At 36.0% G+C, this 15,619-nt stretch overlaps 1 protein-coding gene across 1 annotated transcript in view; it reads right to left on the minus strand.

The window, feature by feature from the left end:
* Slc5a12 (solute carrier family 5 member 12) overlaps positions 1-7,768 on the minus strand; it is a 52,173-nt gene extending 44,405 nt beyond the window's left edge. The window contains exons 1-2 of the mRNA XM_076844280.2: positions 7,430-7,768; positions 108-173 (exon numbers count right to left, since the gene is read on the minus strand). Of these exons, the coding sequence (XP_076700395.1) occupies positions 108-173; positions 7,430-7,768 (405 nt within the window). The remainder of the gene's footprint in view (positions 1-107; positions 174-7,429) is intronic.
* Between the last annotated feature and the right edge of the window lie 7,851 nt (positions 7,769-15,619).

The following is a 15,619-nucleotide window of genomic DNA, read 5'->3' on the forward strand; positions in this document are numbered from 1 at the left end:
CCTTTAGTTGAGTTAATTGCCCCATTTGAAAAAAAAAAAAAAAAAACACCTGTAAATGTATCTTGGAACCCCTGGTTCCCACTTCTGCAGCAGCCACTGTCCCTTACCGTCTGCACAATGTAGATGACAGTTGCTGCATAGCGAACCACTTTATTGAATCGTAGTTGTAGATACTAGAGGGGACAGAGAGAGAGAGAGAGAGAGAGACATGCGATGAGTTTTAGATAAGAGCTGTTAAGGAGGTCCTTGTTTGACTTGGTATTCCTCTGAGTTTAGTCCTTTAGACTTGCAATGTGATTTATAGTAGGTATTTCTGGAAGCAACAGGGGAAAAAACATGGGCTGTTAAAAGTCAAACATATAATAAAACCCAATTCACGCTCATGCTTCTTGTGATGGCCAGAAAAGATAAGTTGGTTGCTTGAATAAAGCACAGGCCTTCTGACTTTCTGCCCAGGTATTTTCCTACTGGATCCACTGAAGACAGTTTCCCTTTATGTCCCTAAGTTCCATATTTATCTCAGTTTTTTATTCTTTTCTGGATTACTGCTGTAATACTCTGGTTGATCTCCCAATACCAAGACTGGTCCATGCTTTGCATCATCTCATATCTACCACCATCACTATTAAACAATGTTCTTACTTGGACAATTTTTTTCCCTCAAAAACTTTAGTGATTTTTGACCAAAAAAAAAAGTCCACATCTCAAGCTTGATATTCCATACCCTATTTTGTCTGACTCACACCTACCTTGCTTAAGACATACCACCTTTCCTTTGTGTAGGCAGAATTTTCAATGTAAGAGTCTCTCTATTCAAATTTCAAATTTGTCTCCAAGTTCTTCATAATTTCTCAAGAAAAATGGTTCAATGGCTATTTTTATTCTTCTTAGACCCTCTGTTCTGAGCTCCTATAGCACATATGCTAAACCATTTTCATGGTTACCAGTCTCTGGTAATTTGGTGTTGGATTTACTTATTTGAAAGTTGCTAGTGAATTAGTTACCTATGGGTACTGCAACAGATTACTACCAATTTGGAAGCTTAAATCAATAGAAATGTAATATCTTGTATTACTGAAGCCCAGAAATCCAAAGTCCATTCACTGAGCCAAAAATCAAGGTGCTGGCAGGTTGTGCTTCCTCAGGAGTTTCTAGAAAGAATGTTTCTAGTTTGTGAACCTTCTGGTCAACCTCAATTTCCATTCTAGCACTCCAATCTCTGCCTCTGTAGTCACTATGCCTTAGCTTCAGTCAAGTTTCTCTCTGTCTTACATAAAGGTACATGAGATTGTATTTCTATTTATGGTATACTTGGGTAATGTAAGATATTAATTTAATCACATTTGTGAAGACCAACTTCTTCCCTTTTTTGGACCATCTGAGATATTACAGGTTTGAAGTATTAATATGTATATGTATGTGCATGCACCCCCACCCCCTACACTCTTGGGGGCAGTGATTCTTTTTTAACCAAATTTACTCATGCTAACGAATGTACATAGTGTTCTAGTTAACTCATTTTTGTCTTTGTAATTTGTATGTTGATTCATTTAATATATACTTGTTTCCTGCTTTCTACATTGCATTCATATGTACAAGAAGCAAACAAGATATAGTTTACATCCTAGAAGATCTTACAGATTAGATAAGGCAATTATTAACAAATAGTAATAAAAATAAAATTGCACCTTTAATAGTATTCAAGGCAGAGCTACAAGAAACTGTGAACCCACTCAACAGCAAGGTGTGAGTCACTGCTGGAGGTCAGAGAAGGTTTTTCTGAGTAAGTGTTCTAGATAACGTGAGTATATATCTTCCAATGCATATAGAGTGAGCAAAATAAATTTTAAAAGTAGCAAATGACTTGAGGATTCAGTTTCTTCATTGTTGTTTTGCTTTTAGTATGTTGTCTTCTCTGAATTTAAGGAAAATCATTTTTATTAAGTCATGGTTTAACTAATGATTTATCCTTTTCCTAGAAAGGATATATAATGTTCCACGACTTAAAATAGACCTTTCTTTGAAACAAGGAACTCTTGATAGAACTGTAACTCAGTTTCACACTAGCTCATGCTTCAAAATTTACTCATCCAGATGTCCAAATTCTCAGGTATAGAACCACTTTATTTTCAGGCCACTCTTTCCAGATGGTACAAGGAGACTGGGACTCGGAGTCTAGTCTGTGATTGTGAGACTTAGGAAACTGTATGTAAAGAAATATTCTTGCAGAGGTAGGGAAAGTCAATGAGGAGGCAAAAAACTCAAATATCACAGGATGGAAAACTTTTATGATAATGACAGCTTGAGTTTAGACTGCTTTCAAAAAATAAGCTTACTACACTAAACCATGGGCTTCCCTTCCCAAGAGAGACACTTCAGAGAAGACAATGGGGCATAGTGTGTGACCAAGCCAAGGACAGGGCTAAGAATGCAGTGGGATCTTAGGACCATAGTCATCAGTGTGGGTGCAACAGGGACAGCTTATCGGCACTCAGTGTCCCAGTGCATGTCAATGGCATCTAAATGCACCTGTTATTGTCTGTTGTAGGCTTTCTATCAGCGTTTGCTCCAGGAAGGTCAGAAGTACCTGGGGGTGTCATCATTGGCATTCAGCCAATGACTAAAGGGAGGTGGAGAGAAAATGCACTGGCTTCTTTGCCTTCCTGAAATGGTAACTCAGACACATTCTGTCCTGTCTTCCAGAGATCCCCAGGGAGACTGAATCCCAGCAGATCACAGTGATAACTTGCTCAAAAACACACCTTGTATGGATTTCCTCTCCTTCCAAAATTACTTTGCCACTTGCCTGCCAGTGCTTACTGGAATCAGTAATGATCCAAATGACTTCCATTCACATCTTATGTCAGGATCTGCCTCTGGGGAAATGCAAACTTAAGACAGTGATATTTATCTATATAATATAATGCAAACTCATTAATCACATAATGAACCCAGGATGGTCTTCTGGAGAATGAGACCAAATATAACACAAAGAAGCTGTCTCAGCCATGTTTCTCTAGAGCATCAGGCCCCTGGCCAACTCAGTTCCTGAGTGAAGTCACAAAGACTGCCCACATGATCCAGCAGAAGAAACTTACTATTGTATGGGGCCCAGTTGAGGTAGGCAAAATGTTTTATCCCCGGAATTCTGAACAAATAAAATTGCTGTTTTTAAAAGTTGATTTTGGGGTTGATATACTGCATGAAAGTAGATAAATGATATAAAAATTAGTAACAAAAGCAGGAAGATGTAACAAAAGCCAAAAGTACATTATCTATTTTGGGAACTGGGTGGTTCCTAAGGCCTGGGAAAGATTTCCTGGAAAATGGGAAAGCTGAGAGGAGACTGCTGTAGGATCTGGAAGTCAATGGATTTTACATTTCAGTTTAGTTTTGATCCATTCAGTAACACTAGAGAGGTGGTATTCGGAAAAGGGTATGTGCAAAAAGAAGTAGATCAGAAGTCAGAGTCCTTGAATTCTAGTTTCATATTTGCTGATATTTCATTCTGTGATTTAAGCTTCTGTTTTCTCATCTGCAAAGCAGAAGAGACTTTTCAACTGCATTATTACATATCTGTAAAAATGTATTAAATGAACGTGGCACACACCTTACTCTGAGCAACTTTGGAGGCTGAGACAGGAGGATAGCAAGTTTGAGGAGAACCTCATCAACTTTGCGATGTCCTTTCAAAAAAAAAAAAAATTGCAGATGTAGCTTAGTGGTACTATGTAGTTGGGTTTGATCCCAAGCACACACACACACACACACACACACAGAGACAGTAAAAGATGTATTTTTCCTTTTAATGTATTCGCTCATACTATTAATAGTTGTCTTTGGTGGTATATAAGTATTAGTAGAGTGAAAAGAAAGAAAAAACAAAAGTTCAACAGCAAAATTGCATACTTCATGCCTGGTTTTTAAAATATCAGGGGACATTTATTTATCATCACAGTGATTGATTTAGAATCCCAAATATGATCCTGCTGTATCTTTATCTCAGCAAGTAGCAACTTCACTTTTTTATGTTGGTTTAAGTCCACATAACATAAACCAACATTTACTGCTTTCTCTTACTCTCATTTTCAATTCATGAAAGAATCCTGGTATATATACTCCCAATATCAGAACATATCCATTTGCATTATCTTTTGTACAAACACAATATTAATATTTTCTCATGGGCAGATTATGGAAACAGATTCTTAGTCCCATCTTCTACCATAGTCAAAACCTTCCAACGTATTCTCAACATCCAGCTAGAGTAAAAATCTTAAAATATAAATTACATCATGTCACTCGTCTACCCAAATATTATAATGACCCATCTCACCGATAGTAAATGCTCATCCTTACAATGACCCAAAAGGCCTCATGATATGGGTTCACATCCTATCAGAACCTAAATACAACAAATATTTTTAATACCATCTACTATGCTGAAATAATATTCAATGATAATATTATTTTAGACATTTGATTTATCAAAATACAAATATTGACAGAATAATATCACAAAATATAATTTAGTGGAGAACCAAAAAAAAATTCACCAAAAAAATTATATAATGAATAAGTGCTCAGAAACCAGTATACAAGAATAGTAAAGTCATAGTTTCTGCATAATGAAAAACTTTGTTCAGAAATTAAAAAGTAGTTCAGAAGCCATCAAAGCTAAGAAGTTCAAGAAAAATGAAAAAACAGATACTAACTTATAAACTAGTGTTCAGGGTAAATAGCAGGCTATATAATTTTAGTATATAAAAAAGATGGAGTTAACCTTGACTGAAATAGAGATAACACAAGGAAACTAATTATAAACTATCCAAGTAGAGATAATGAAAATGTATGATATTGCAAATGAGCTAAACCTAATTTATCCCATGGGGTGGGAATAAGTCCTTATGCTCTTTATTGGACAGGGTGGTGGGAAAGGAGCACAGATGGCATCTCTTAGTCTTGAACTCCCACTGCATGTCAAAGCATTTAATCAGTTGGCTATTGCTATGCAACACCCACCAAAACCTAATGAGCTGAAAATCTAAAGAATTATTATTTATCACAACTGAGGACAAACTGGTGTTCCTCTACCCATTTCACCAGGTTTCTTATGTGGCTGCAATCAGCTGGATGATCAACTGAGCCAGAGGGTCTAAGATGGCCTCGCTCAGGTCTGGCAGTTGTGTCACTCACAGCCTGGTGTTGGCTGTCAGCTAGCGAGTCTTAGTTCTCCTTTGTGTGGCCACCTGAGTTACAGAGGCTAGACCAGTTATGCCACTCTTCTTACATAGCAAAACCAGGGCAGCATTCCAAGAGGGCATAATCACTTACTTTCTTACTTAAATGCCCAATTAACATGGAAATTTTATTTGATAGCCCTCTATGAATTACATTCTCCACCTAAACTGGCATTCTTGCTCTTGTCATTTCATTTATCTCTATTGCTATGGTAAGCAAAGTAGCTCAATGATTCAGCAAGTGATCTCTAAAGTTAACTTATCTGGATTTGAAAAACTCCCACTTGATAACTGTGTGACATTGAGCAAATTACTTGACTCAATGTGCCTCAGTTTTCTAGTCTGTTAAATGGGACTGATGATAATAGTACCTATCTAAAAAGACTGTTTCAGGGCTAAGCTGAGACATAAAATACTTAGAGCAATGCTTAGCACACAGTTAAATATCACATAAATCTGTATTATGCTGTCTTAGGCATTTGTTGACAACCTTTGCTATGAAGTAAACATCATGAGGATAATTTGATTCTTTGCTATATTCCCAGGGCCTAAAGAAGTGCAGAGAATATAGCAGATATTCAATGGTATTTATTCAACAAATGGATAGTCATAAAAATTATATTCCAAATGTGGGTAGACTTTTATTATTTAAAAAGATGTGTGTATGTGTGTGTGAGTTAGTTACCAGGGACTGAACTTAGGGCTTCATGCATGCCTGGAAAGCATTCTACCACTAAACTACATCTCTGTCTGAAAAGCTTCTTCACATTTAACTAAACCTTCATGAAAGATGGGAATTATTATATTCCATGTGGAAAATAGAATTGAGAAATGCTAAGTAACTTGCACACAAAGTTATCTTATTGGGAAAAAAACTGAACTTATATTTTTAGGCCCCAAGTTTTCTCTGTTTCTCTCCTTAGCAATCAAGTAGGCAGTTATTTTAATGCATAGCATTGCTTAAAAAAATTAGCAATGTCTTTGTGAATCAAATCTTCAAAGTTGAATGCAAATGCTTAGCACATAGTTATATTTTTCAGAAGTATATTAATAAGCAAGGGGAAATGTGTGCATTTCTAGTACTAATCATAAATTTAGTAATTTTCTCTTGAATCTACACCCTAGGTTTTAGCTATTGAATGAACCAAATTTGAGTACCTTCTTTTGGGAGAAGAGGAAGTTAATATTGACAATTTGGAATATGATCATCTATGGAATCATAGGTTTTAAGACCTTCTAGAAAGTGTTCCTTTGCTGATTGCATCCAGAAGCCAAGAGAATAATTTTATACTCATTTAGTTTACAAAATTCTAAAAGATAGGTCCTTTATGAATCTTCTGCTGTAATTTGGTAGAGTGTGATATTGCATAATGGAAAAAAAATGCCTTCTTCATAAAAACATTTATGAGATCACAACTACATCTTAGACATACAAATTCAATTTTGAACACAATGTTTTCATTGAGAATGCTTGAAAAACCCAAACTCCACTGTCTCATTTCCTCTCATTAAAATAATTCCCATATTTTTATTATTTAGCAAATTCTTCCATTAAAATATTTGCTGATTTTTCAAAATATTACCATTTCCTAATTAAATCTTGGGCCTTAGAAATAATAAGTATTAAAGTTCTAAGTTTACTGTCTGATGGGAATACCACTACAGAGGGATATAGACAAAATAGGTTCTCAGTAGACTTTGTGTACTATTAAATCATGACTAACTTATTTATTGGTATCTCCATTTTCTCAGCTGGAAAATTATACTACTTGTGGCATACATTTTGCTTGTTTTTCAAGATAATTTTGCTAATAATAATAATACAAATAAAAACAACTCTGTTTTCTGAAGAACCTCCCACAATCTAGACAATGCATCAGATATTCACATACAGGTGGTAATTTTATTATCCAAACAGCCCTGAAGGAGCCTCACATCATCATTTCTATTCTACAAAGGTGAAAACAGGTATAGGTGTAGCCAGAGCTTAGGCTTTTCTCCAATACATTTTAATGTCTTTTTCATAATGTGTAATTGCTTTGAAAAAAAAAATCAATGAGTGTTCTTCAACTACTGATCTTTGTTGCAAAGATGATGTGTATTAATAGAGGGGAAAACAGGATAAAAAAAATCATTCAAGTGGAGAGAAATTACTTGAGCTCAAACAGAGAAGGGTGCAGTTCTCTTACCTCGTAAGTGCTAGTGATGCCAGATCTGTAGAACACAGGGAGAAAGAGCTCTGATGTAAAAATGATGACAAATGTATATGAGATAAAGAAAAGAATGAAGGATGCCCCAAAGCGGTAGACCTCGGAAGGTGTCCCCAAGACAGTGACAGCTGACATGAAACTGGCCGTCAGAGATAAGGCTACAGGGCCAAAACTCATTTGCCTTCCCCCTACCAGGAACTCCCGAGATGTTGCCTTTTTTCTCTCCTTAATGGCAAAGAATATTCCGATTCCACAGGAAATGACAAAGAGGGCTGAAAATACAACATAATCCCAAACACTGAAGCTCTTTGCCTCCATGCTGGGAAGTATGATGCTGGAACGTTGCTTTCAACCAGGTCTTAGCAAGAGGATGTTTCCAAAAGCAAAGCTCTGTACAGCAGATGTTTTCCTGAGAAGAAGGGTTGTGATTCCCTGAAGATGAGGACCACAGGTACTATGCTGATCTTCAGACACCAAGTCGTACTCAAGGCAGATTTCAAAAGTTAACTGCCAAGAACTGGCCGTGGAATTGGTACCAAGAGATAAGAATTTGAAATCTGACCCTGGTCAAGAGCTGTCTGCTCCTCTCCTGAAGCATATGCCACAGAGAAGGAATTCAGATGTGTTCTGAAATTAATAACTACTGGGGGTGGAATGGACTTGCCAGATAACGTGATCTTTATATCTCCGAGATTTTTTTTTTTTTTTAACTTAAGGTTAAACATTACTGGGAATCATGGAAGTGATAAAAGTTGACCACCTCAGCGTTTTTAATTAGTGAGATGGAATCTGCAAAACACAAGCACAGTCCTCAGTGGTGTCTCTTTCCTGATTAAGAGGGTGGAGATGCTTACCTGCAATTGCCTGAGGCAGTGGGTATGAAGGGTAAGGAGCAAAGCACTGGGAACCCAGAGACCTTTGCTCAAGTCCTGACTCAACCACAAGTGAACTATTTTTGGCAAATCATTTAACTTTTCTGGTCTTTACCCAGAGCATTGGGATAAGACCTTAAAAGGTTATTAGGACTCTTGAGTCTCAAACTGTCTGCCTTTCTTTGTCCAGATCTATAAAATGAGAGATAATAAATTTATCTCATGAGCTATGATTTGTGATTACGGTGGAGCACTCCTGAGCACTGTATTCTCTTGATTCTAGGACTCAAAATACGGATCTTACAATAATTGATTATTCATAACTTCCACTTTGTCTCCTTCTCTCCTTCATTTTCATTGTTTTATCAAATTTGTTCCCATTGACCAAGTTAGAGTTAGGACAAGACAAATGAGAAAAGAATGAGAGAAATCCAGTTATAGATTCCTGCTTTTGCTTTCCTTAGATTCAGTGTTGATTGCTCAGGAACACATCCAGCAAGTCTTTGGGGACTATTTCTCTATTCTGTTCACACTTCCCCTCCATCCTCAATGGACTCTCTATCTCTGCAAACCTTCCTAGGATACAATATCTAGTTCTTAGTCTCCTCAAGTCGGTGTATCCTTTCCTGTCCCTCAACCTCACTTCCTAAATCAGCTTTTCTTAGTACTCACTTTGAATTCAGTTTGAACTCTTCAATCATCCACATTTATTTTAAGCAGTCTTTTTTTTTAAGAGTTTGTAGGAGTCTGTCACATGTTACAAATGATCACTTCCTTAGAAACAGAGGCAAAGTTCTAGTCCACATGCCCAGTAAATAGCAGTCATAGAAAGTAACCAAAAACAAAAATGTAGAAAACTAAAATTATCAGTAACACTCAAAGTCAGAAACACTTCCAAACACAGGGAACTTTCAGAAACACTTCCAAACACAGGAAACTTTATTTTATTTATTATTTTTTTATTTTTTGGTACTGGGAGTTGAATCCAGGGGTACTAAATCACTGAGTCACTAAGTACAGTTTACTTTGAAACAGGGTCTCACTAAGTTGCTTAGGGCCTCAATAAATTGCTAAAGCTGACCTCAAACTTGTGACCCTCCTGCCTTAGCTTCCCTAGTCACTGGTATTATAGACATGTGCCACCATGCCCAGCTGATTTTTCTTCTGACATCTAGATAACCAAATAGGTCTTAGATTATTTGTATAGTCTGATACCACCTTCACTTCCTAATTTGTCCCACAGATTTGCATTAGGTCTGAGAAAGTTCTACAGGCTGAATTATGCTTTCAGTTACAAATGAAAATGTGAAGCTTTCTGGAGCGCTCTGTGTTCTGTTATTTAACTGTGTCTTGTTATTTCTTCTCTACATTTATGGAATTAATGTAATCTGTGCTAATGGGAAACTAGCTTTTTACTATATTTACCTTAATCTAGGCTTTTAATAATTTTTATCACGAGTACAGCATATCACATTTTATTACATTTCATTTTATTGGCAAATATTGTGTCTCTTACAACTTGAAGTTTTGTGGTCACTGCATCAAGTCAGTTTACTGACATGATACCATTTTTTCTAATAGTGTGTCCTTACTTGGGGTTTTTGTGTCGTATTTTGAAAACTGTCACATTATCTCAAACTTCATTGTTTTTACTGCGGCTATTATGGTAATCTGTGATCTAGCATCTTTGCTATCCCTCTTGTAATTGTGGTGACATAAATTATGTTTATATAAGACCATGAATGTGATAAATGTGGTTAGGTGTTCTGACTCTTCTAGTAACTGGCCATTTCTTCCTCTCACTCTTCCTCCCCATAAGCCCCCTATTCCTTGAGACACAACAATATTAAAATTAAGCCAATTAATACCCCACAATGGCTTATAAGTGTTCAAGTGAAAGAAACAGTCACACCTCTCTTTGCTTTAAATCAAAAGCTAGAAATGATTAAGCTGAGGGAAAGGGACATTCAAGAAACAAGAGAAGCCAGAACCGAGACTTCTTGTGCAAGTTAGCCAAGCAAGTCTTGGATGCAAAGGGAAAGTTATTGAAGGAAATTAGAAGTGCAACTCCAGTGAATGTTATAAATCAAAATAGACTTACTGCTGATGTGGAGAAAGTGTTAGTGGTCTGGATAAAAGATCGAACCAGCCACAATATTCCCTTAACTCAAAGCCTAATTCAGAATAAGATTCTCTTCAATCCTATGAAGTCTGGGAGAGAGGCTACAAAAGACATATCTGAAGTTTGTAGAAGTTGGGTCGTGATATTTAAAGAAAGAAACTGTCTCCATAACAAGGTAAGACAGTAAGTGCTGATGAAAAAGTTGCAGCAAGTTATCTAGAGGATCAGCTACTCTCTTTGGTAAAAGTGGCCACACTGAGCAACCAACCTTCAGTGTGGATAATACAGGCTTTTATTAGAAGAGGCCATCTAAGACTTTGATAGCTAGAGAAAAGTCAGTGCCTGGCTTCAAAGCTTCCAAGACTGGCTGCCTCTCGTTAGGGGTTAATACAACTGATAACTTTAATTTGAAGCCAATGCTCATTTAGCATTCTGAAAACTCTTTGGAATCTTAAGATTTTACTAAATACACTCTGTGCTATGTAAATGAAACAACAAAGCTTTGACGACAAAGTTTTTTTTGTTTTGTTTTATTTTGTTTACAAAATGATTTCCTGAATGCATTAAGCATTAAGTTCACTATTGAGACCTACCACTCAGAAAAGATTCCTTTCAAAACATTGCTGCTTGTTAACAATGTATCTGGTCACCCTAGAGGTCTGGTAATATATGAGTTTAATATGGTTTTTATTCCTGTTAGCACAACATGCATTCTGCAGCATGTGTATCAAGGAGTGATTTTAACTTACAAATCTTATCATTCTAAAATAAACTTCCGAAGGCTATAACTGCCACAGATTGTTAATTATCTAATGGATCTGAGCAAAGAAAGTCGAAAACCTTTTGGAGAAGACTCACCATTCCAGATGCCCGTAACATTCATAATTCCTGGGAGGAGGTCAAAATAGCACCTTTAAGAGGAATCTGGTCCTCAGTACAAAGGAAAAAAAAATAGGAATTTGGAAAGTTCATTTAAACCCATATGGATGACTTTAATGGGGTTGCGGGCAGGGTTCAAGACATTAGTAGAGGAAGAGCTAGAATCTGAAGTGAAACCTGGGGATGTGATTTAAGAATCATTGCAATCTCATGATAAAAAAAATCTAAATGCATGAGGAATTTAGTTTCTTAAAATGGAATTCATACTGTTGACGATGCTGTGCATTTGAAATGACAATAAAGGTTAAAGGGTTTATAATAATACTAAATAAATACAGTTGCTAAATCAGTGGCAGCAGTAAAGAGGATAGATTTCAGCTTCAAAAGATGTTCTATTAATGTTAAAATATGATCAAACATCATTGAATGCTGGACGGAAATCTTCCAAGAACAGAAGATAATATATGTTCATTGACTTGCTTGTTGTCTTATCTTAAGAAATGTCTCAGGCACCACAACCCTGATCAGTGGCCATCAACATCCATGACAGAGCCTCCACAGTCAAAAGATTATGACTCCTTGAGGCTCAGATTATCATTACCAATTTTTATCAAAAAAGTATTTTTAATCAAGGTATGTATACTTTTAGATATAAAGTTATTATACAAGTTACAGACTATAATATTATATACACATAACTTTTATATGCACTGAGGAACTAAAAAATTTTGTGTGGCTCACTTTGCTTTATATTAGTTTTATTATCATGGTCTGGAACTAAAGCCACAAAATCTCTGAGATATACCTTTATTATGATTATATAACAGGTTTTTCTTGTAGTGGTCTCAGCAGAAAATCCAACCCTATCTGGCTTCCAGAGACATGGGTTACTTTATGTTTAATATTAACCCCACCTGAGTGTTAATATTCAATCCACAAGCCATGTAAACAACTTGTAAGCACTATCATTACATCAATGAGGTTCCAAGATTAAATGTTAGAAGCTTGTAGCTGAAGAGCCAATGAGTGCTGCTACTTTTAATTAAATTTCATGCAGAAGCAGTACTACCTACATGACTCCAGTTAGTCTTGAATTTCAAAACAGTGGAAAGCAGAGTCAGAGAAATGAAGAATGCATCATGCTGCTCATAGAAAACAATGTCTTGCTTCCAACATTTTGCTGAGTATAAAGCACATAAATTTATTAGTCTAATTTATAACTATTTTCCACATCTTTACCCTTTCCTCCCTATGGTAGCCGCTGGTGTTCTCTCTCTTCTTTACTATTAAGACTCACTCTATGCAAGGCTTTTGCATAGCATCAACTTATTAATAATTTCAGGGAAAAACAAAAAACCAGTAAATTAAGTGGCTGCATCAGTTAGAGGGTATGTCCTTATATCAGAAATGTTAACATAGGAAAAAAAGGGTAAAGAAATGTGCCTCTTTGACCTGAAGAAATCCCACTATCTTCTATACCTTCTTATAGGTACCCCCAATGCCTACTTTCATGCTTTATGCCTTCCATGTAATGCTTAGACCCCTGTTAGGATATGGACACCATCATTTGTCACAGAAATACCCTTCCAATACAAGATGTTGCAATCCAATCACTCATCTGCCTAATAAATTAAATTTATAGTTATTAATCTCCATAATCTCTAAAATGTGAAATAGTTCTCCAATTGGCATCAAGCAAATTGAAGCAGGAAAGAAAAAGAGAGAGTGTAAGGATATTGAATGCTACCAAAGAGAGGAAAGATAAAGAACTGGCGAGATGGGACTTTCAAAAGCAAAAAGAGGTGCCATTATTTCAGTTTTGCAAAGTTTGGACTGTGCATACCATGTTTATCTTGACCTAGAATAAAAGGGAAGAGAACACACATGGATATGCCTCATCATTTTGACCCTGCACTTTCCCCAGTTGCTCTTTTTCTTTCTCTGTTCAGAAGTCAACAGCAGCGGGAATTGTGTTGTAGAATATAATAACTGTTCTTTTGTTGTGATCTGAAACATAAAAATGGAACTGTGCCTCAGAAAGATTAAGCTACTCTAGTAATTTTTACATAATGACTTTTTTTGCATACTGTCAAAGGACATGGTTAAGGGTGACTCAAAGGGCTTCCCTCATATCAACTACTTACTAAAATAGGAAAAGCTGTCCTCTCCGTATAACTCTTTCAGTGAGCATGCCAGTTCCATTGTTTTGGGCCTGAGATGTGGCAGAACAACAAGGTAGAAGATTGTGGTGGAGGAAAACTTCTCAGAACATGGCCACCAGGAAGGAGAAAGAGGGGATGTGGTGGGGGAGAGAGAGTGAGAGAGTTGAGAGAGAGAAAGGAGGGGGGAAACGGGGGGAAAGAGAGAGTGCTCCCTTTACAATAGACAAAATATAAACCCCCAAAGCATATCTCCAGTGACCAACCTCCTCTAGCCACAATCTACATGCCTACAGTTATCAGCCAGTTAATCCATTCAACTGGATTAATACACTGATTAGGTTTAACTTCTCATGCCCAATCATTTTACTTCTAAAATTTCTTTCAATACCTCACACATGAGCTTTTGGGGGATATCTCATATCTAAACCTTAACACCACCCATTAGTTACTTAGTAACCCTGTCCATTATCAGATCAACTATCATTATGTTCAGTAACCACTAAGAGTGTTGATGGTGGCAATTTTATTACAGTATAGTATTATAATTACTCTTTTTTATTAGTTATTCTTTTTCATAATTATTCCTGTTAATCTTTCATTATACCTGTTATATAAATTAAATTTTATCATTGATATGCATGTATAGGGAAAAAAGCATAGTACATATGGGATTCAGTACCATTCTTAGTTTCAGGTATCTACTGGGGATCTTGGAACATCTGCTGCAGATAAGAACAGATGACTCTATATCAGTGTAATAACTAAATAATTACATTATTTAGTTGCTTACATTAGCAACTAAATCACCTTTAAAGACTTTATTAAACTATCACCTTCCGTGGTAAACCTATTTAAATTGTAGAATATCACACTTGAAATATCCTTTTTCTATCTTATTTTTTTCCAAAAAATATTCCCCTCTACTAACATACTGAATTATATTTTAAATGTTAACATCCCTTCATTGAAATGTATATTCCTAAAGGATTTTTTTTCTGTTTTGTTCTTTGATGTACTTAGTATCTACAAGTTCTTGTCCCATGGTGGACACTCACTCATTAAATTATATGGATTCTAGGTGATCCTTCCATGTTTGTCATCTCTATTTAATCTTTGTTTCTCTAGAAGAAAAACTAGTATATTCTTCCAAGTTTTTTTGTTCTTTGATATATATATATATAGATAGATAGATAGATAGATAGATAGATAGAGATATAAATACGTGTGTGTGTATCAGTTGTTGATGTACCTTTATTTTTTTTCATTTATTTATGTGTGGTGCTGAGAATTGAACCCAGTGCTTCACACATGCTAGGCAAGTCCATACCACTGAGCCACAACCCCAGCCCCCCAAGCTTGTTTTTAAAGGTTGAAATATTTATCTATTCACACATATTTCCATGTAAGTAAAACCTGAAATGTATATTCCACCCTGGAAGATTCCCAGATGCCTTGTGGCTCATTGTGACTTCAGTTGAACATTTGTCCACTCATACTTAGCAAATATAAAAACAGATGTGAACTCAAACCTTTATTAAAGAGGCATATTTCAGAGTCCACTCATTAAGACCAATAGAGGATATTATTTAATATTAAAACAGACTAATGGCAGCACAGTTCTACAGTAAGTAAGCAGAGCCGTTTAAACAGTAGGACAGCTGTGATTGAGGATCAAGGTCCTTTGCTAATATCCTCTAAGATCCCGACACCCCTGTTATCAAACAGGAAAGCATGAAACCATCAGCAAGATCCACTATGGGTTTCATTTGCTAAATAGACTCAAAGGAAAGAATTTCCTGTTAGGTTAAGACTTAAAGCCATTAAAATAGGACTCTTGAGTACACCTCAAAAAGGGAAGAAATCTGCTATGTTTTTTTGCTATGCTGTTTGTGTGTGTGTGTATCATATGCTATTTTGACCCTTACATTACTATAAAAATATATACAATTAGGATATTCTCCATAGAACTAGGAAAAAAAGTACTAAAATTTATTTGGAAGAATAAAAGACCCAGAATAGTCAAAGTAATTCAAAGGCAAAAAAAAAAAAAAAAAAAAAAAAAAAAAAAAAAGCTCGAGGCATCACAATGCCTGACTTCAAATGATACTACAGAGCTACAGTGTTTTTTTAAAAA

This window comes from Callospermophilus lateralis, chromosome 2 (genome assembly GCF_048772815.1).
Source record: "Callospermophilus lateralis isolate mCalLat2 chromosome 2, mCalLat2.hap1, whole genome shotgun sequence".
Taxonomy (NCBI): domain Eukaryota; kingdom Metazoa; phylum Chordata; class Mammalia; order Rodentia; family Sciuridae; genus Callospermophilus; species Callospermophilus lateralis.